This window comes from Lampetra fluviatilis, chromosome 11, assembly GCF_964198595.1.
Source record: "Lampetra fluviatilis chromosome 11, kcLamFluv1.1, whole genome shotgun sequence".
Classification (NCBI taxonomy): Eukaryota; Metazoa; Chordata; class Hyperoartia; order Petromyzontiformes; family Petromyzontidae; genus Lampetra; species Lampetra fluviatilis.
The window spans coordinates 11,437,279-11,459,996 of NC_136285.1; the positions used below are offsets into that span (position 1 = coordinate 11,437,279).

Sequence of the window (22,718 nt, forward strand, 5' to 3'; positions counted from 1 at the left end):
CACCTATCCCGGCGCGGCGTGTGGCGCTGCCCGTTGGCGAGCGGCGGCGGCTGCCCCAGCGGTGGCGACGGCTTGGCCGACGAGGACGACGACGACGACGGCGACGAGAGGTCGAGCCCGCCGCCGTTCTTGGTGGACGTCACCACGGCCAGCGAGTCGTCCGAGCACCCGGCCCGGCCGCCGGGAGCGCAGGCGCCCCCGCTGGTGCTGGCGCCGACCCCGCCGGGCCCGGCCGCCCCTCCGGTGCCGCCGGAGCAGCTCACGTCCTTCCACAGCTGCTGGCGCTCCGTCGAGCTCAAGCCTGTTCGTGCCACGTCAAGGGGACAGCATTGTTGATCCATTTGTTTATTTATTCATGCACGAGTGCGAGTGGAGGGGGTGTAACCTCCATCGTGATGCGTGTCGCAGACGGGGTCTCTAGGAAACGGGAGTTTGCCCGTCTGCAGAAGTTCTTCATCTTCATCAGCCATTGCCTATCCACTGCTGAGTGAATGCCTCCCCGTGCCATCGCCATTCCTCTCGGAGTGCTGACGGCATCCGTCTTTACTCCTTGCAAAACGAACAGATCTCACCGCTCCATCTCCACGGAGGTCGAGCTCTTGAACGAGCTCATCCCTTTGTCTGCCATTCCATCACCAGTCTTGCCCATCGGCCATCGACCCATTCCAGCGAAGTGACCGAGCAACTCCGTAAAAAGGCGGTTGTTACCCGCAGGTGGACGTGACGGCGAGTCGAGCCGTTTTCAGCGAAGAAGTGGAGCGCACTTTCACTTCGCTGCACTGTTCCCAACCACTCTGCAACGGGGGGGGGGGCCTTGGTGGCACCTCAGACGATGACTAAAACTCAAAGCCAGGTCACGGATATCCATTGTAATGTAGATGGATACATGAACCCCCCCCCCCTCGTCCCGCAGGCCTCTGGCATTCGCACCTGATTGGCTGACAATTGACGACATCACATGTATCCCTCCGTTTAAGACCAAAACAGGTGGATTTCTCCACATATATGGCTGTCACCTAATGATGCTAATTACTGGTGAAACGTCAAACTCGAATTGTAAATGTTGTGGGTTTACTCTGCAACACCCCGGTGTGATGTACTAGTAACGAATTGGCATGTTTTGTTTACGTGACAAACCTTACTAATTGGTTGCGCCGGGTGGTGGCGGGTTTAACGACAGGTTTATATTGACGCGATTTAACCCAAAAACCTCTATTATGGATCACAGCTTGTGGTTCGCACCCCAGAGGTCATGCTGCTACCAACGGTTGAAAGGCAATGCCAGTTAACGGAGTTCTAAAATCTAACTCACGCACTTTCTCAAGTGCGGGCAGTCCAGAAACAAACGGTAACATTTAAACAAAGAATGCCAGCATGATAAGCATTTAGAGATGACATCTCCATTTGTGGCTTTTTTCAGTTGGTGGTCATCGCGAAGCCATGTATGTACAGAACGTGCCCAAGAATGGTGATATCCTCTTGCCATTGGGGATTAACGGGATGTTTTAACTGCTGGAGGAATAATTTTTGTGCGTTTTTACATCACGGTTGGAAAGTGATTAACAACACTAGAATGCATTCCATTCTGACTGAGTGGTGGAACGTTGGGTATATTTACAAATTACACGAGATGGGCACTTGGGAATGAGCGGAGAACTTGCACAAATAAAGCAGTGCATCTCCAGAAGCTCGCCGTAATTAAAGAAGCAAACTTTGATATATATATCATAAAAAAATACCCAAAAGCAATCTGTTTCAATTTATACTCAAAACAATATCACGCCACAATTATAATGGGAGACTACAACTAAACGCGTGATCACTAAACATGCCCTCGGATTAAATTCAACACATGCAATTTACGAGAGAGAGAGAGAAATAAAAATAAAACAAATAAAACACCCATTCGGCTTGTATGTTCAACGCGGAATAGCAGCATTACCCTGTTTGTTAAATGCCACGCACTGAACTGTTTACGGACAAAGCGGGATGATATTTATTCTGGCCTTTATTAAACTGCCCAAGAGCGTAGCACCTCCACATCCCCCGGATAGGGACGCCCATTAGCGATGGGGTTTCGCGAGGGCGGTGGTGGGAGTTTTGGCTGCACGGAGGGGGGGGGGGACAGAGCGGGGGGCAGGGGGAGGGGGGAGGATGCCGCAGCTGTTACAGCCCCTAATGAAGTGTGGAGCTCGTGTGCAGGAGTTGCGTGGCCCCGCGCTGGCCCTCTTGGCCATTAGCAAAACGCCTCCCGACGTCTGAAGGTGAAATGTCTCCAAATAAATTGGCCGGGCGCTTGACAGCACCACGGCCAGCCGCTAATTACAGCACAGCGCCACGAGTTTACAGCGGAGCCCCAGCCGCTAATGGCTTAGGAAAGGTGCTGCACCAGCCGGGCCGCGTTTGATTAATATTTGATCAAGGGAGGGACGGGAGCGGAGAGAGTGTGTGCGAGAGAGGAGGGGGAAAAAAGAGGAAAAAGGAAATAATAAAGATAAAACGCCACAACGCTGCCAACAACACTGATGGCCAGGGGTGCCCCGCTCTGCCACCGCCGCGGGCAAACAGAGCCGCCGAGGCCTTTACCGCCACCCCCACACATAACGGCGCTGTGACAAACAACGGCGCCGGACAGCGGCGCGTGCCCCGCCGACCGGCGAAGGTGCGCGCGCTCGTATGCGTAAACACGCTCGCACGTGGAGGGTTGGGGGGGGGGGCACGGGGGGGGGGGGAAAGGGGGCACGTGCTCGCACCTCCCAGCGCTTCCCCCCCTTGCTTCCTCTTTGCTTCACCCGCGCTTCACCCTCGCGCGTGTCTCCGCATGCGGCCGCTTGGCCCTGAAGGCAACCGCTTATGTGTGTGCGTGTGTGTGTGCGTGCGGTGGTGTAGCGGTTATCGCGCTGCACTATGAAGCTGGTGACCCGGGTTCGATTCCCACTCACGGCCAACACCGGTGACGATTATCTGAACAGGTCCTGGGCCTCCCTGAGGTCGACTCAACCTCAAATTCCTACCTGGTCCGCCACTGGGAAGACAAAGGTGCTGGCCACCCAACCCCTGGTGTGACGTGCGCCGTGCCGGCCTTCATAGGTGCTCGCAAACAGCACTTGCCCCAACAGTATGTTAAGGCTATACAGGGGGATCTTTGTCTTTGTGCGTGGGTGCCCGTGCGGTATACTATCAGCAGGTTCTGCAGCGATAAATCATTAGACAAAGTCACGTGTAACGTAAATAAATACCAAATAATTAACGATAATAAACTAATAAAGAACGACTGGGAGAGAGCCACAGGCACTGTAAACTTCGTGTCTTGCACACTTGGGCATTTTCATAATTGTTTACAAAGTGAACCATTTACAGCCTTTTGCCGATATACCGCTGCATGAAGGCATACCCATGTTTGTGTTTGCATGCGGAGGCAGTGATTGCCAAGTTTCACCACGCTCATCAGTTTGAGTTGATCAAGGGGTGGGTGCTCAGAACCGGCTGAGTTATCGCTTGCCGCTGGTGTCAGCCGAGGTCGAGAATTTGAGAAGCTGCTGGTTTCACACAGCAACCGTGCTAATAACTGTGGCCAATTATTTAGAACAAAACATTTTTTTGGAACGTAATGAGTTTGGATGTTACGTTTGGGTATACAGAGAGTTTGTTGGTACGGAGCGTATGTACGTCTTTGCTTGTGTATGGGGGAACGGTCGCTTAGCGGTTAGCCCACTGTGCCACGAAACCAGCAGCCCAAAATGCAATTGCCAGCTCGTGGCCAACATCGGTGACAAATGTCTGAACCGGTGCTCACACCTCCCCTGGGTGGAATCAACCCTAAGCGAGTGCCTGGCGCAGTGCGTAAACGCCAGCACCAGAAAGACTGCAAAGGCAGCCAGGCAATGGTCGTGGCCACACGGCCGCGTTGCACGCTGAAGACGCCGCACTTTCCCCGACAGCCTAAAGATGACTCTCGATGGGGGATATTTGTCCCTGCAGAGCAATGTTGTACACAGTGTGCCACCCGTCGGTGGGATGAACGGAGGTATTGCCCGATTTGGAGGCTTAACATTTCTACAATTGCAGAGTAATCCTCATGACTTCATACCAACAAAAAAATCCGCAGTCTCTTTTTTTTTTAATAAGGGGCCTCCAGATTTGTAAAACAGTCAATTAAAGACGAATAAGGAGGCCCCAATCAGCCAACAATCCTGGCAAACGAGGCATCATTATAACCATTGTTTCCAGCTAAGTAAAAAAGCCCTCCAAAGAAAAGCCTCTTGGATGAAAGTTTACAGATTAAAAAAAAAAACTTCACGTAAACCTCTGAACCCGACATTTTTCTGAGAGCACAAACAGACAAAACGGATAGATGTCAAACAGGACCCTCCCGAAATAGGGTCACGAGACTCAGCGAGGCTCTTTCCTGGATTAAAAATGAACTGGCAGAAGTTGAGAGGTAAAATTCAATTTCAGGCCTGACATGAGCAGTGGGGGGCTTTGCTGTTCGTGGCATCTGTCTATGGTCACAACTACAAGCACACTGCGCTGAGATGCATCGTCACCGTGCCTGTGATGCACGTGGCAGGACAGGCTTGTGCTTGCGTACACAGAACGATTGCGTCTGCGAGCAAAAAAGAAAAACAAGTTCATCACCATCATTAACAAACATGGCCTAATGTACTAACCGAAAGAGACGTACGTACGCTCAATGTTGGAAGCTAAAGGCGTTCTTGAGAGCGCAGGAAGACAGGGTAAGCACGAGACTGTGACAGTGCGTGAAAAACATTTCAACGTTGCAACGGTTTAAAAAAAAAAGACTGGAATTTTTAACATAAACAAAAGCGTCGATACAAGGTATTTTTTTTAAAGACATTTTCCCATTCATTGTGCAACACAACCTTCAAAAACGCCCGACGCGATACCGCAACAACAACCGACAACATAAAGTTGAGACGTTTAACATCAACGTAAAAATCACGCACACAAAATGAACACGGCACGTCGAAAACATTGTGATTATTTTCACGTCTACGTTTCATCCATCCGCCGGGTTGCGAGATTTACTCAACAAGGAGAGGTTTTTTTGACTTTTTTTTACCACCAGGGCTGTTAACGCAGCTGTGCAATGACACATTGCGTACGTTGGCCGCGGAAAGAGTTTCCACAAGCAAAGGCGGAGAGGCAGGATCGAGCATCGCTGGGAGCAGGAGGAACAAAATGTTTTGAAAACCTCGGTGCCACGAAAAAAAGAGTATTTACGATGGGATGTATGCTTGACCTGAAAGAGATGTTAATGTTACAGTAGTGAGGTTTTTTTTTTTAAACACGCACATTTCCTTTCGCTTAGCCTCCTTGGTTTTACTTTTCTTTCGCTTGCTAACCTGTTCTTTGTTAAGTAATAATAATATTAATTATAGACAAAAAGCGAATGCATACCAGAAGTTATGAATTCACTGCTTCGGTGAACTTATACAATGAAACAATAAAAGTGGGTGAATTAAAAATAATAACGGGGTGGGTTTATTCTTTTTTTATTTAAGAACCGAGAGGAAATGAAGATCTTGACGTCGCCAGATTCAGAAAACAAGGCTGCGGTGGTCTTTCTCTCATCTCAGTAATAGTATAGATCAAACCTTGTCATTACTTTGAATTAAGTTGTTAATACGCACTTCACGCTAATTCTTTGCACCGGTGAAGATAACAATGTTATAGGTACACGTAGTGGCCCAGTCCGGCAACTGCTTGCTGGTGGCAGGGCCTGCACTTCAACGGAGCAGCTCTGGAGAGCTCCTGTAAGTGGATATGCGGCCCACTCTCTCGCACCGGCCAGGCGTTTCGGAAGAAGTGAAAGCATGCCCACGCTTTACACCCACCGCACGCAACCTGCGGGCTGACTCGCTGTGCTGTGCTGCTTGGAGACTTGCTGGCTGCACCGAGGAGAAGACCAATTGGGGAGCTTTGCAACATTGCCTCAACTGCCGCACCGGGAGATCGCACCGGCAACCTCTGAATTGAAAGTGCAGCGTGCCAACCACTACACCATGGCAGGCAAACGATGTTATAGGACGGCGGGAGGGGGAGGGGGTGGTTCCTTGCTCCTTAAAATTGACATTTACTAACTTTGAGAAAAACTACCACAAATATCATCAAATATCTGAGGAGGATCCACACACACCCCCACATGAACACACACACACATATATATAGCTGGTGTAGATAAAAGGAGACTCACCCTGGGCTAATGTAGACAAGCCTTGCCCTGGCAATGACAGCCCCAGTCCTTGGCGCTGTAGGTTAATCAGGTGGTGCTGCTGTTGAGCTTGCAAGAGCTGCTGCTGGAACGCCAGCTGGTGTGCGCCCAGATGCTGCGGAGTCAGAAATCCCGCGGGGGAATTAGATTTCCGCTTCGGTATTTACAGCTGCCACATCAGCACCTCCTTAATAAACACATTGGAATAAGGATTGCATTGACAGAAATGTGAAGAGCAGAGTGCTGGGTTTTTTTTTACGGGCCAATTATAGTACAAAATGGCTACCCTCTGTGTTAAAAAAAAAGACCGAAATGCATACTGTGAGGTGGAGTGGTGGGTGCAGTGGATAGCGCATCCATGCTATGAACCCGATGACCCGAGTTCGAATCCCCTGACACAGCCAACATCGGTGGCGAGTTTTATCCGCTGCCGGTCTCGGGCACCCCCCCACCACCCTCCCTTCATCAAACCGCAGAAGTAACCAGCGTGGTGAAGTAATGCCAATCTCATACGTAGGCTTTCACGACCACAATTATAATATCATAGACGCGACACTGTTACACGGTGTATGTAAATCGTCAACAATTTGCTTGCTTTTCAACGTAACCAGTTTGCTGAAAAACATCATAAATTGGAATATTTTACCCATGTGGCAACTTTCTTTTTTGGTTTTGTCGGGTGGTGGAGGGCACGTAGCTCGAATGACCATACCGATTATGAAATCAAGCATGGCCAAACGACCCTCATGACAAACACGGCATGGGAGGGCTTCATCTAGCAGTGGAGGGGCAAAGTGGAGCAAATTATTATTATTATTATGTGAATAATAACTCAGGTCATCAAATTTTCAACTTGGTGCACTGACTACTGGTACCAGCCCTCCACCCCACAGAATGTATGTGTTTCTAAACTACAGGACATACATTAACCTAATTCATAAATCGGATGACGGCCCTCGAAGACAATGGTCTTGCTTGCAAGGGAGGCTCTCCAACGATCACGGCATAAAAGCTGAAACGAGTTCAGGGCTATCAATATAATAATTACAATTTATTTATCTCACAGTTGCTGGTAGCAGATAGAGGATGCAATATTCTTTTTTGCTCCAAAGTATTTACGTAAAATATTTCTCAATCAGCTCTCCCAAGTAACATATCCACTACGAACGCCAGATATTATCGCTTACCCGTGCGCTCTATTTATCAACGCCGCGCCGCACGGCGACGCAATTACGCAGTTGTAACGCGCGGCATTCGGAGAATACATTTCCCATTCTCGTGAACTGCACGAGACAGCACTTGGGAACAACAACCCGAACAACAATAAAAGGGAGGGGGGTATTCTGTTGAAGTGATTCACTGGACCGGACGCGATGCTTCCTGCTGTTGTTCCTAAGTGCTCCCACGGTGTCCGCGCGATGTTCATTCGTTCCCCCATGGTGTGCATTAGCTCTCCGGCCCGCCGTGGCGTGGCGGTCAGCAAGCCCCGGCGCTGACGTCCCAAAGGTTCAGGTTCTAATCCCGACACCTTCGGGAAAAAAAAACCGTGGTGGCTTTGCGTGAGACAGCCGCAACTGGGAAGCGCACCTCGTATCAAGGTCGGTCGGCACTTCAATGCAAAGCTTGTGAGCCTGGTTTGAGACCAGAAGTGAAGGGTAAGTAAACGTTAAGCCACCACTGCCAGAAAGGGCTTTCACAAGAAGGAGCTCCGGAGGAGGGTATTTTGGTTCATTTCATACGTAGACTTTCACGACAAATATTATGGTTTGTAATTAACTTTCTTTTGGGTTAGACTGTGTAGGTATAATGTCAGTTTTTAACTATAATCCTTCACCACCAACAGCAGAGCCAATCAAATCAAGTTGTCACGTGGGCAAATATGCCAATTGATTTGGTTTTTCATTAAACCAGAGGAGGAATGTTGAAAAGCAAGCACATTTTCCTTGTATATAATTTGTATAAAATTGTGAAAACCTTGCTTGCTTTTCAACATTTCAGTTTGCTAAGAAACCAAATCAATTGGCATATTTGCTCACGTGACAACTTGATTTGATTGGCTCTGTCGGGTTTTTGGAGAATTATCGCTCGAATTAACATTGTATGTACACCCAAAGGAAACCAATTATGGATCAGGATATTTTGGCCTTCTCTTCCAGGCTGGCCACACATCTTGGACGAGCTGGGAGTAACCGCCACACTTTTCATCGTCGTGAGTAACCTGCCGATAGACTCAGCTGTTAAGACTAACTGTTCAGGTTAGAAGGCCAAGTGTAAAATATAAACTGCAATGTGCGGGTAAAAGCCCTGTATTTTCTGGGCCACGAAGGAAGGGAAAGATTTTCGCCATTATCTACAGGAGGTATTTTAAGAAAAAGGGGGGGGGAAAGAAAGGTAAGTTTGAGAATCCATTACCAACACGATTGTGAATATTGCCGAGTGTCTGAACCCCACGGCATGTTTCCTCTGCCCTTCGAGGATTATGAATGTAGGCCGGATTTGTTTATTATTCTATGGGTTTTAACGTAAGAAAAAAAAAACACTATACATACTAAAAGTGGGAGCCCGTTGCTCTTTCAAACGTAAAAATATTTTTTCACATTTTTTTTTCCATGTGCACGCCGGACGATGGGCACAACCACTCTCTTTAAACCACACCATCATCCTTGTTTTGGAAATAAACACCGCGTGGAGAAATGTCAAGTTTTCCAAACGGGAGCTGCAGCGGACCCCTGGCGTGCCAGGAGATGTTTACGGTGACTGTGCGGTGTGTTTTTAAAAATAAAATTAAAACTTATTTTCGAAGGAGAAAAAAAGACAAGCCGGTGTTGACGCTTTTCCGTCGGCCATTTGTATATTTTCTGCTGGCTGTTGCTCCAAAGCAGCGCTAAGCAGAAGCAAGACCAAGTGGCACGGATGGTCATCATTGAAATCCCAAACCACCACCCAACCAAAAAGACGTCTTCCATCTTTCCCCTTCAATGCGTCTCTCTCTCTCTGTCTCTCTCTCTCCCACTTTTCGCGGCTGTTAGCTCACGTACATGGGGTGGGGGGGGGGGTGGTAAATTCGATTTTTTTTTGCACGCAGCGAATGGATTATTACTCGGCGGAAAATGCCTAATTAGGCACCTGGGAGCGACGGCTAAACGTCTGAGCGAGATTCTTGGCAGGAGAATTCCCAGCGAACTTCAACATTTCGTTAAAAGTGCTTGAGCCTCTCTTTCTTCCCCCCACTTTGGCATGCATCTTTTTTATCATATGATTTGAATGTTTTTAAATCAGTCTTCATTTCCAAACCCCACCCCACCCCTCCCCACATCACCCAACCCATACAAAAAAATCCTTCAGTGGAATTTTTAAATCCCATCAGCTATTCGCTTTTATATATATATAAAAAAAAATTTACAATTTAATATTGAACACTGCTTGCACAGGCAAAAGTTTTTTTTTTACTTCACACATACACGTGTCTAAAGGCACACGCTCATATATATACACACGCGCACACACACACACATAAAACACACTTTTTAAAAAGCAGAAATTTCTTGGGAAAGCGCCACATCGTGGTGTCAGCTACTGTGACGCGTACACATTGAAGAGCACACGCTCGTGTAAATGTACATAGGATATAAATAACATGCAGGTGTGCTGGAGGGTTTCAAGGCATAGCGGGGTGTCTTGCTGGATTGGGGGCAGGGCGGACGAGGAGGGGGGTTGGGTGGGCTTGCTCGAGTCTCTGTCAGTTTGATTTATGACCGTGTCGCTGTGTTAGTCCAGGTAGGGGCTCTCATTTTTTTTTCCGCCCCCAAAATCCCCCCTTCCCCCACCCCTCCTCCCCCCCTCTGAAACTAGCACTTCATTAATCAGGCCCGGCCAGCCACTTTGAAGCCAGCAGCTCAGGCCTGCACGCCTCTGCGCTTTTCCATGTGAAACAGCAGGAACCTGTGTGTGTGTGTGCGCGCGCACGTGATTGCCCGCGTGTGCGTGCATGCGTGCGTCCTCGGCACGGGGAACGGCAGTAGGGACGACCGATGGGGAGGTTGTGTGGGGGCCGTGCTCATTCAGGTGCGTGCGTGTGTGCGTGCGTGCCTGCGTGCGTCCGTGTGTGCGTGGCGAGCGCATGTGCCGTCTGTGCCAGCGAGGTGGGCCGCGCAATCGTGCTGGGGGGCTAAATTTACACGTGCGGAGGGAACTAGGGCCATAATCCTCGCAAGCCTTGAAGGCTGGATAATCAGTGCTTTGTCCATCACAAGCCGTGAACTATGTTCGTGGCCATTTGTTATAACGCAGAAACAACCGCCGCCGTAGGAAGACGCGGTGGTCGGGGGTGGGGAGGGAAAAAGTGGTGGTCGGGGATGGAGCAGGAGAGAGGAGAGGAAGAGAGCGAAATGAAGGAGGAAAATTGTGAAAATAAGATGTTCGATATTAAAATCTCATGAGTGCCCCAGCTTGAGTGGCTGTAAGCGAAACCTCGGTCATTACGGTCCTCGATGAACGATTTAGAAAATGAAATAATTATTGCCGGTTGAATGTCACGAGAATCAACCAGGCATGAGTGATGTTTCTGGAGTGGCTCATACATAGATATGCACTTGCTTGTATATGCACACGCACACTCGCACACAGTCATAGACAAATACACATACACACAAAGGTGAAGACTGCTCGTATATCTTCTTGGTTCTTTCGGTAAAGTCACGTAGAAGGGAAGTAATAAAATAATAAAAATAAAACATAATAAGCCATATAGACTGTTGGGGAAAGTGCTGTTAGCGAGCACCTATTGAAGGTCAACATGGACAGCTTGTCACCTCAGTGCCAATGTTACACAATGAACCATGTATTAATTAAAGGAGAGGTTCAGACAAGAATGGCCACTGATGTTAACCTTGGTTGGGAATCAAACTGAGGTCGCCAGGTTCAAAGTACACCACGCACACCACTAGACTGTTCAAGGTTGACATCATCACGACAATTAAATAGCAGTGTAAAAAATGTGACCACATCTCACGTACGATGTGTGTGTGTGTGTATTGAGATCGGCCACATTCTATTGTATTCACTCGGCGCAACTTTACTTTCTGGGGTATTTTTCTGCCTCTCTATAGCTTGTACAAGGGCGCTGTAATTCCGTCATTCTTTTATTGTTCTGCATGGTTCCCCTTTTTCTATTCTTGTCAAATCTGTCTTGCTGTGCGCTACAGAGTGCTCTGAGATACTTCTGCATCTAAGTGATGCATACATTTAAATCCTGATCCGTGTATATATATGTGTATATATATAGCTTCTACATACAGACAGTCGTGGTAAAAAAAAAAACTACTACCGTTCTAGCAGCCGCTCGTGAACTAAAATGAAACGGTGTGCACTGAAAAAAAAAGTACGTACTTCCGTCGGGTACATAGTCCTGACAGATACTCGTGTAGGGTTGTTTTATGTCCCCAGGTCTTTGCTACGGGCCTCCGTTCTTCTGTACGACAAAAAACCCAATGAAAAATATTATTTTAAAAAAGGACATACTTCTTTCGAAGGCTTGCTGCTGCTCTGCTGATGCTGTTGGTGATGCTGATGATGATGCTGCTGCTGCTGTTGTTGTTGCTGTTGTTGCTGTTGCTGCTGCTGTTGCAGGAGCTGAAGGTGGAGTTGCTCTTGTTGTTTCTTATAAAACTCCTGAAGCTGTTGCTGGGCAGAGGGAAACACAATAAACACAAAGAGAAAATTAAAACAAAATTTCGAAGAAAAACGCCGGTGTCAAAAGGTGGCTACGTTGGCTCAGAGACACAAATAATTCATAGGTAAACATTCCAACGATGAGAATTTAAAACATTACATTTTTGGTTCGACTGCCGCGCGCAATAATCTTTACAAGCAGAGCACATGGGAGGCTGGGTAAGGCATTGGCATGAAGGGATCTCCAAAGTAGTTATCAGCTTCCACGAATCCTCATCTAACACAGGATAATGCACTGCTCTTCGAGAGTTCAGAATTGACAATTCATCCAAACTGCACGCCGACAGCAGAAATGGAAAAAAAAAATTGTACGCAATATGACAGTAGCAAAAAAATGTTCCAGCATCATACAAAATAGGAATCTAATATTCTATTGTCCACTATGTGCATAAAAGGATAGTATAACAGCCGAAAGAATAAGTACAATTTTATTTTAGTCTCGTTTGCATTGGTGAATTTCAAACAAATAGTGATCTTCAAGAAGAGTAAGCGTGATATGACTGTGTGTCTGGACCCATCTCACGGACGGTACGCGTACGCCAAAGTTGTCGTCGTCCCGCTGACGGTACGCGTACGCCGACCTACAGCGCACCGTCCTCTGTGCCGGGCTGCAGATCAGCCTCCCGCTCCACACTTTTGACGGGCGCCGTAGTCAGTCGCCGAGCGATTTCTACCCAGCGTCGCCTTTCCTTCGCAAATGTTTTTCAGATTGTAGCCTGAACCCTTCATTAAAGTGCAGCTCCTTATGCGAGAACAACATTTACCAAATAGTCTCTCTCCCCCCCAGGCAAAATTGGAAAATGTTTGGACTCTGCGGCATTTAAATTATATAAACATAAATTATAAATGTCCTTTAAACTGTTGATGTCCCGACACATATTTTCCCTGGTGGCTTTAACCCTCTTGAATCTTTCAGTGCAATACCATTAATGAAATGGTGCCGATGTCGAAATGACTTAAGGATAAGTGTTCATGTTTTTTTACAAATACTAACCATAGCTGTAGACATGTAAATGAACAGTCGTTTCACCGCTGTGTTCATTTATTTCTAAACACGGAGGTGTGTTTCAAAAAAATCGGTGTATCTTTTTTCTTTCCGCAGGTGAAATTCTCCATCACCTGAAAGAAATGTTTTCGGCCAGCAGTTTGAATTCGTTACAGCCATACAATTTGTTGCCTTTTATATATATGTGTAAGTATTCGAGATGTCGGCTTCGGTGAGAGAAGGCTTCCCATGTGAGACTGGCCCATCATGACCCCTACCATTGTGGCCCAACTCCCGGGTACGCGAGGAAAGAGTTACTCCTAACGGCGGCGCTGTCACTGCAACAAAACAGCCGGAAATTTGCCAGGACGAGATTAAATGAATTCCTCTCGCAAATGACTTAATGTCAATCCAAATAGTGAGGGGAAAAATAACACAGATGCGGCCCTTTTTGATGTGGCTAATCCTTTTCACGTGTTTCAAGATTTTGAGCGTGTGTCTTCCTCAATGGCCTAATGCATGACAGCTTGCATTAATGTTTTCTCTCTCTCTCTATCTCTCCAAGAAAATGTCCGTCACAGCTATCAAAGCTCTGAAAGGTTTTGTTTTTGGTATATTTAAGGCACAAACAACTCTGATCGGAGTTTTGACTTTTCCTCGCCCTTTCCGCCACCACGACGTTCTAACGTCACGATGCTCATGCAGGGTCGGGCGACGACACTCATCGAGTTTTGTGGAGGGAACTCCTTCAAAAACAGGGTTTGGGGGGAGGAGGGGGAGGAGAGGAAGAGGAAGAAGAAGCAGAAGAAGAGGAAAACAAATGCCTGACGTTGATGTATACATTTTCAGAATTTGACAACAGAAAATCCTCTCGAAGAAAAGCGACTAGTTTGATGCTGTTTGTTCCGTGAGACTAGGCTCCCACAATGGCCATTGTGTTCCGGTACACAAAACACGTGAATGCACCTCTGAAGTCACGCATGGGTGTGTGCTGTCAGTGCTTTCCACAAAGCGGCATTCAAACGCATAAGCCGCGCTGAAATTGCCGGTAGACTACCAAAAAAAAGAAGAGGGTGGCGCGATGCAATTGTTGCTTCTTTTTCAGAAACTTAAAATGCGTTTGTAATTTGACGTTACTTCATAACAGCCACAGCCTTGCGCGCTGGTATGCAGGCAGTCGCGGGTTCGATCCCGACCTTGACGCCTGTTGTATATTTGGAGTTTCGCGTGTTCTCACCGTGGTCGCGTGGATTTTTCTCTGGGTCCTCCGGTTTTCCCCTCCACCATTCATAAACATTTGGCTGCTGCTATAAATTTCCACGCGATAAGCCACTTCGCTGTGCTATCAATTGTGGGCCTTACCTGGTAAAATAAAGAATGTTAATTACCCGCGGCAGTGCCTCGAGAGCGCTCGCCTTTCTCGTAGCTTCAGAGTTTAGTCGGTAAATGCCGCTGGGCTAAGGACCGTTAGCGAGCGCCTATTATCTAAGGTCAGTATGCTCATGAAGCTGAGCCTACCAGGACAAGTTCCGATTGCAATCTCCATGCAATAATGTTGGCCAAGCCGAAAAAAATCAAAGCTAGGTCACCACAGACCGCAGTGCTGAATAATAACCATGATGACAAAGCCAAAGATCCTCTGTATAGCCGCACAGACTATTAAGGCCCCCGGATAGCCGTACATATGGACTGCTGGAGTGAGTGCTGTTCAGTAAGCACCTATTAAAGCCACATAACAAACAAAGACTAAAGACTGAGCAGACTGTTGGGGCACACACACACGCACAGACAAATTCATGTTATGCTATCATACCAGAGGCGGGGAACAAATATACACATACACATCACTGTAATTTTAAAGTAGATTAGCTAACCTGTGTCAAAATTGTATCTCCTAATGTAGGAGGACACATGCCAGCTCCCCCAAGCGAGATGGAGCATTGTTTTGTAGATTAAATGCTGTCAGTAATCAAATAAAACGCTTTGAGAACACTAAACTGACGCTGTACCAGTGGCCCGCTGAAGCACGGAGAGGTGCCCTGCCTTCCTTGCAAGCGGCGTTTGTCCTGGCCACAATGCGAGTGTAAATGCACAACAGCCGAATTGAATCTGAACTCAGCAGTGCACGTGGCTGCGTGTGCGCCTTCCTTACGACGGACGCTACTGGGCAGTTGGGGAACGGGTGGCCCTGCCGAATGGAGGATGGAGGAGCGACGCTCACAACAACGAGCAGAGCACCGGGAAAACACAGCGCAGCAAGTTTGCATAGTGGGCAGCACAGGTGGTACATCCGCCAGTCACCACAGTCAAGCCATGGCACCTGGGTCCGTGTTGTGACCTCCTGAAGCGAGTCTGCGGCAGGCTTCACGTGACCCCAAAGTGAACCTAGCCTGGCACAGGCACTATGTGGCGAATTTTGTTGTGTGTGGAGGGCAGTGCACTGCACGGCCAACCTGGCTACCACATCTAACATCAGTATCAGAATTTGTCCTGGGCCTCTCTTAAGTAGACTCGCAACGCTACCTCTTGATATGCTATCCTGATCTTTATAGGTGCTCACTAACAGCACTTAAAAATCTGGAAGGCTGTACAGGAGATGATGATGATGATGTATTTATATATGTGCATGTATGTATGTATGTGAGAGCGTACGTGCGTATGCGAGTATAATGCGTGTTCTTAAGTGTGCATGTGTGCGTCCGTGCATGCAAGTGTGTGCGTGTGTGTGAGCATGTGAGTCTGTATTTGGATTTGTCTGTGTGTGGGCGAGCATTATTTAAATGCTCAGCATGTTGTCTTATATTTCCAGGAAGCCCCGTTGGATTCTTGGACGCATAAAGCGCTGCTGGTGAACGCTGACTTGGGTCACGCCTAGGTCTGGTGTTTTTCGTTGCGACTGCATCAGCACTGGAGAGGCAAAGCCACCCGGGCCTATGCGCCACTGGCCTCATCACCTAACCGTGTACTGAGCAAGCGTCTGTGGGTGCTCACCAACAGCGCCTGTCTTTTGCGACATTTCTACCACCACTGGGAGCAACGGCCCCATTTTACTTTCCACGATCAGAAACTTGGCTCCGAGCCACGTCTCCTCACTTCAACGAGTCACGATGCTCCATTCACTCGGTCCTTTTCACGTGATGTTTCATTCGGCGCTTGGGTTGGGCTAAGGGCACGCGAAGCCGAAAACCCATCGGTTCCGTGGTCTCCTTCGTTTATTTGACACAAGAGGCAGCCACGGCGTTCTTCAGCGACCGCGCGTCAACGTTTCGCCCACCGACGCCGTGACGCCTCGCCCCGGCTAGTTCAGAGGTCGGCCCAGGGGCAACAAGGCGCGCTTCCCTTGTGAGAGTGAAACTCTGGGAACTCGCTTCATGGGCCGCGTGGGTGTCGGGTCAGCAGGAAAGCTCTGACATGGACTTGTGGGATGACGCTGAAGGCTCTATTTACGAACTCTATTTAGAATGTTTTGGTTGTTTTAACAGGTAAGGTCCACTGAGCTATACGGCTCTTTATCAGAATCGAGCCGGCCACAAGTGATAGCTCAACGAAGTGGCTTATCAAATGGAAATTTATAGCAGCCAAATACTTTACACGCGTGTTTCTAAATGTAGTGGGAAAAACCAGAGGACCGGGAGAAAAATTCACACGACCATGGGGAGAGAAACATGCAAATTCCAAATATGCAGGCATCGGGGTCGGGATTAAACCAACAATCTCATGTATACCAGGCGAGGGAGTTAACATCTCACCACCACGAGCACCCTTCCCAGTGGGTTGGAAAACGGAGCATCTATGTTAAAAATGTCGCCCGTGGTGTGTTTCTGCTTCCTTTTGAAGATGTTTACGTGTTGAATGTTTGTGCTGGAATTTTTCCCGCAATTTTGCGTGAGCAGTAAAAATTGTCGCCAATACTTAACCACTCTCCAGTCGCCCTCCGACGTGCTTCTGGGATGTACTGCGCGCTGCTCGGCATAATGTCCGACGTTTCGCTCCATGTGCTGGGAGCTTCTGCAGCAACTCAATTCCCAGAAAATCTAATCAAGTTGAATTTATGGATTGCCTTCACTCAAGGCCCTTGACATAGCTTACTAAATGGTGAGAGAATGGAATGATTTAGATTGCAGCGGTGCACAAGGATTGAGGAATGAGTGACAGTGATCGAGGGGAACTAATGGATCACGAAAGGGGTAGGGGAGGGACAGGAAGAAGTGGAGGGGCGGCGGGAGGGAATTTAACGGGCAGGAGAAACAAGATGAGGCTTTAAGAGAGGAATGGTAGTAGGTTAAGGAGAGGGACTACTGTAGAGGAGTGTGAGGATGGAGAAGGAGGGACAGAGAGAGACGGAGAGAAGATTGGGAACGCAGAGGACGAGAGGGGGCAGGGGAGGATATGAGAAAGGCAAGATAAGGTGGGGGCAAGGCCATGAAGAGATTTAATGACCAGCGTCAGGTATTTGAAAAGACAGCGGTGTAGCAAACGGGAAGCCAGCGGAGTGTAAGGAGGAGAGGCGAAAGTGTGAGAATTAAAGGGGAGACTGATAGCAACACGTAGAGAGAAACGTCAGGCATCGTGCCGGACAATACACAGCGGAGAGCTGGACAGGAATGACCACGAGCATCTCCGCAACCCCCCTCCCCGCCCCCCACCGAAAAACCTGTTTACACGGTCTCAGCTCGAGTCGTCAGAAAAAAATAAAATGTTCCTACCGAAGCTTAAATTTGTCTTAAGCTCTGCGCCCAGTGAAGCGTTACTCATCACCCCTCCTGCAGTGCTGATCGCAGGCCCCTCCCGTCGTCCGCAATCTGGACAAACAACCACTTTGGTCCCCAGGCGCCGCTGGCAACTGCGGCTCCTTGCACACTCAATACCTCGCCTTTCATCATCTCAAGTCTGACCAATGAATGCGAAAATATTTCCAGTGGCGCGTACTTTTTCCTAATTCTGTCACGTTAATATGGAGCGCATCACACCCCACTGCCTTTGTCTCGCCCTTGCCTCCCACATGCTGAGCAGGTTCTAGGTAAGACCCAGGGTTGGGTGCTTGGTTATCAATTGTTACCCGTGGTTGGGAATCGAACTCGGGCCGCCGTCCGCTATACACAACACCCCCAATCCACAACAACGCAACACTGAGCACGCACACACGCACGCGGTTACACACGCGGAGAATACACTAGGAATGTAATGATTCACCTAAAACGAACATTGCATCGCAAGAACGTGAGAGTTAGGGGAAGGCTTGGGGAGGCCTTCATCCAGCGGTGGATAGATCATGGCTGATGACGATGACGATGATTACATGCGGCCTACAGTGCAATGACCAGGGGTCCTGGCAAGTGTGCCGATGCACCTCCTTGAATCCCACGATACATCTCGTTGGCAGCGCGAGATGGCGAGTGTATTGCTGCGCGACATTGTGACGGGCGAGTCCGGTGGCGCCGGCTCCTCACCTGCTGCAGGAGTACCGCCTGCTGCTGCTGCTGCAGCAGGGCCTGGAGCTGCTGCGGGGACAGCACCTGCTGCTGCAGGAGCTGCTGCATCTGCTGCGGTGTCACCACTTGCGGGGACATCATGGCCATGGATACCGGAACCTGCACGACGCGCAGCGGGGGGGGAGAGCGTGCGATGGCGTTAGTCCCCCTTGCGACGTTCAACTGTGAACCATCAAGCGGTGCTTGTCAGGGGGCACAGGCCTGCACCTACTCAGAGCAGGTGCATTCAGTTATGTGCGTATGTTGAACTTCTTTTGCGTTGTACGTAGTCAACCGTGCTAATCGGAGGTGTGGGGGAAGGACAAGACACTAAGCACAAAAAGCCGTTGTAAAGAAATTCGTTTTCAATCTAAACGGTTTAAAAGTGCATAGCTCCAGTGGCTCCCTAATGTCAGAAGAAAGAGCGTTCCAGACGGCCGCAGACGCACACCCGAAAGCGCGCGATGCGGTTCGATGGTTTATGCTCCTCGACGGGATCAGCAAGGTACTGCGGTTCATTTGTGGCAAACGCGTTGTGTGTAATGAGCGCGACCTTGTTCGCATCGCCACCCCCACCGCCCCGAGTCGGGGTTGGTATCGAGCGTTTGGACACTTAGCTTGGGCACGCACGTTTGCATTTTTATCTGCGCGGCTCTCCGACGCGTCGTCGGGTGGTGCTGCGCGTTAATCGGCCCGACGACGCGACGTTCCGCTGCACGTGCTGATGAGCTTCGACAGAAAGTGAATATTTCAGTACGGGGCCAGAACCTGAATGTTAAATTCCTGAAGAAGCTCCCAGCACGACGAGCAAAATGTTGTTCGCCGTGCCGAACAACGCGCGCTCATAACCCCCGAATGCACAGACAGCGGAGAGCAGGACAGCTTCTGACTGTGGAAGCACGACTCTCTTGCAACATTTAAATTCTCTTGCACATTTACATTTTCGGCGCAACAGCCAGCCGAGACGACGTACCACTCCCCGAACCGTACACAGGTGGGAATGAACAATGTCAAACGAATGAAAAAACACATTCACAAGCACGTTGCATTCGCTCTTGCAGATCGCCAACATTCTCCAACGGTTGAGCGATGGTTCACGTTTAAAAGTTACACATCCCCCACTGGGCTGGTGTGGGGTTTTTTTTATCCCGTTCGATATGACTTATCAAGGGGGTAAAAGATTAACAATTTGAAAACAATTTTGAGCAATGATCTTCCAGAAAGTGTTTTTTTTTTGTTTATACCACTGCCTGTAAATTGGTGCTAAAACCTGCATTTTAGTGTTGAAGCAAACACGGCGGTTATTCGCTGACGATGAGATTCATAATTGAGCGAGATTTGACAATTGAATAAATTCTCACTACTCCGCACCTTGCCGTGAAAGCGGCAGACAAATCCCACATCAGAATTAACAAAAAAAGCATTCAATCTTCACAATAAGACGATGCTGAGATTTTTTTTTAAAGAGATTATATCGTAATCGAGATACATTTTAACGCCTTCCTTTGTTCTCGCTTTTCTCGAAACGTCTCTACATAGGTGGCCCCGAGAGACTCATTCAGTTGTGACCTTTATTTCACGAAGCCGACCAAAAAAAAATGAAGATAGAACAGGCGTGGTGGATACAGCAGCAAGAAAGCCAAGTGCATTTACGTTTGTAAGGTGGAATTTCAAAGACCAAATGAAATCTCAACGCCTCCGTGGGATGTTGTTACCATATTGACAAGCTAAGTACAAATACAACAGAGGGAAACAAATAATATTCAGGCAGTAAAGAAGGGCCAGGCAAGCAATGTATTCATTAATTTGTCAAAGTATATATTTTTTATCGTTTGTCTGTTTTAATATAACACTATAACAACACTCGTACAAACATTAAAAACCCCCAGTAGAACTCAAACACAGGACAAACAACCTTATTATTATTTTTGCTATTCATAACACTTTAGTCAGTACGATCGTAGTCAATAATATTAATAGTACAATTACAGTACTATTAATGGTGGAGTTAGGCTGCTTACGTACAGAGCTCAGGAACCTACCGTCAATTTACCCACAATGCTAAGAATGTCTAGCAAAGGATATAATAGCAATACTGACACCACACACGTGCATTGTTAAACATTTTTTTTACGAAGCTCAGCCTGGAAGAGAATTCACCTTCCACTCACAGTGGCCTCTGTGGCGAGTGCCTACTCCGTAGACAGTTCATGAAAGGTATACACATCAATTCCGTGAAAGTATCACAATTTCAGGGTCACCATTCGATTCAAGAATCAGTGTTTTACTCTATTTTACCATCTACCGATTGCATTGTTTCTAAAGTATTTATCTCCTGTTTGTACAGTTTTATTCCTGCCCATTAGCCATACAGAACATGTTTAATTTGCGTACAGTTAGCATGGGTTGGCTACGTTCGGTGCGAAAGAAGGTTAGCATACATTCATACATGTTCTTCAGGTAAGTTTTAAAACATCAAGATCCCCACGCATACAATATCACGTAAGTGCCATTGCACGCATCGCGAGCATCGATTTTTATTTCATCAACACCCTAGCGAGCATGGCCAACCTTCAATTCTCAGCTCAGCCCATCTGACCTCAATGCCTTCGTATCTCGCCGAAAGTGAAAACGCAGGGTGCCAGCGCTGAGGAGAGAGCCCTAATGGTACAAACCCTGGCAATGCGCTGGCTTCGAGACCCACAAAAACCCTCCATCAAGAGCCACGTGGACAATACGACTCCAGTGCCCTCCGCTCCCTGGCATTAAAGATCCCAGGCCACTGTTATCAAACGTGAACCATTGTCTGGTCTTATCAAGCCAAAGTGAACTATCCGCTATAAAGTTCCTTTTTTGCTCCTCAATATCACAGCCTTACGCATGTAAAGATAAGTACTGCACAATATAAGTAGGTTCACTGGGCCGTAAAACACATTGCATACTCGGGCCCTTATAATAATATTGATGGCAATAATTGTAATCCACAGCTTGTTATCCATCCACTGCTGGATGAAGGTTTCCCCCCATGCTGTTTTTTGACCATACTTCACCACACTGGTCAGTGCCGGTTGGTGAAATCGTGGTGGTGGGGGGGGGGGGAAGTCTATTATTGGTTCAGATATTACCCTCAGTCATCGCCGGGAATCGAACTGAGATTGGCTGGGTTCATTGTGCAGTGTGTGAACCGCTGCACCTCCCGCTCATAATGAGTGCACCCCCCCCCCCCCCCCCATAATGAGACAAAGGGGCACCTGAGACTCAGAAAGTCCAGCCAAGAACATAATCTCATGTTATCTCTAACACGGGAGCTGGAAACACTAACATTGCAGGCGGTAAACAGCCATTGACTACAGTCCCATTAAAATGTCAGACAAACGTTTATGCAGAGCCGATAAAAGTCACGGAAGAGATAGAAAGAAAACCAGGTTGTCAGAATAAAGGTGATTTTCAAAAACAAAAATTGCTGAACAGGCTATGCTGGCTCGGGCGATGCCAAAACCGCGTACTTGACAATGTTCATCGTATGACAGTGAACGTGCCACATTTCTTAACGTTTATTATTTAGCATCCTCTCCCATTCCCGACGGGCACCTTCACTTTCTGCACAAGTCAAGAGCAGCGCAAGCAAGCGATTATTATTTTAGGTAAACAACAATCAACCAATCAATGACCTTCGCTTCAAGTCCTGTAGGTCAGAGTCCACTGAAACTAAAGCGTCAGTGGACTCAGGGACTTTACAATTGCCAGAGTGAGAGCACCACCCGGGAAATCACACCGCGTCCCTTCACACCGGATGAACCCTTCCCGTGAATCTTTCTGAGAGTGTCAAAAAAAAAGAGGAATAACTGGCGCAATTTGAAATCAAATGATGCACACGTTTATTTATGTTTTCATTCCAAAATATATGTTATGCTCTTTTACGCAATTCAAATATTCGTGGCCGGTGCGAATGGCAATCTTTGTATTTTTTTTTATTCAATCGGCACGTAGCCACCGATGATGACACAGCCACATCCATACGTGCGAAACGCTCACGGCCCAGCATCCCGTTGATTCTTAGCTCTCCGGAAACTGGCCGCACGTCCGAATTTTCGACAGTGCGTGGCTAAATATTGTTTTCAGATAGAGAGCACCGCCAACTGCTCTAAAAAGTATAAAGAAATCACCATGCGGATGTCAAATAATTTTAAATACTTCTTAAGGGCCAATCATTTCACTTGACACCATTTACAAGCAACACAAAAAATGCAATCAGATTATAACATTTTAAGACGTGTAAAAAAAAATCATTACTTGC

General features: G+C 47.8%; 1 protein-coding gene across 7 annotated transcripts in view; it reads right to left on the reverse strand.

Annotated features, from left to right (window-relative positions):
- Positions 1-22,718, reverse strand: part of FOXP2 (forkhead box P2) — a 264,727-nt gene that overhangs the window by 47,870 nt on the left and 194,139 nt on the right. For 5 of the 7 annotated variants that reach the window (XM_078860978.1, XM_078860977.1, XM_078860982.1 and 2 more), the window contains 4 exons: positions 18,401-18,541; positions 11,756-11,917; positions 6,218-6,350; positions 4-301 (listed from right to left, as the gene is read on the reverse strand). In XM_078860978.1, the coding sequence (XP_078717104.1) occupies positions 4-301; positions 6,218-6,350; positions 11,756-11,917; positions 18,401-18,541 (734 nt within the window). The remainder of the gene's footprint in view (positions 1-3; positions 302-6,217; positions 6,351-11,755; positions 11,918-18,400; positions 18,542-22,718) is intronic. The other 2 variants (XM_078860981.1, XM_078860983.1) reach the window with 1 other exon arrangement.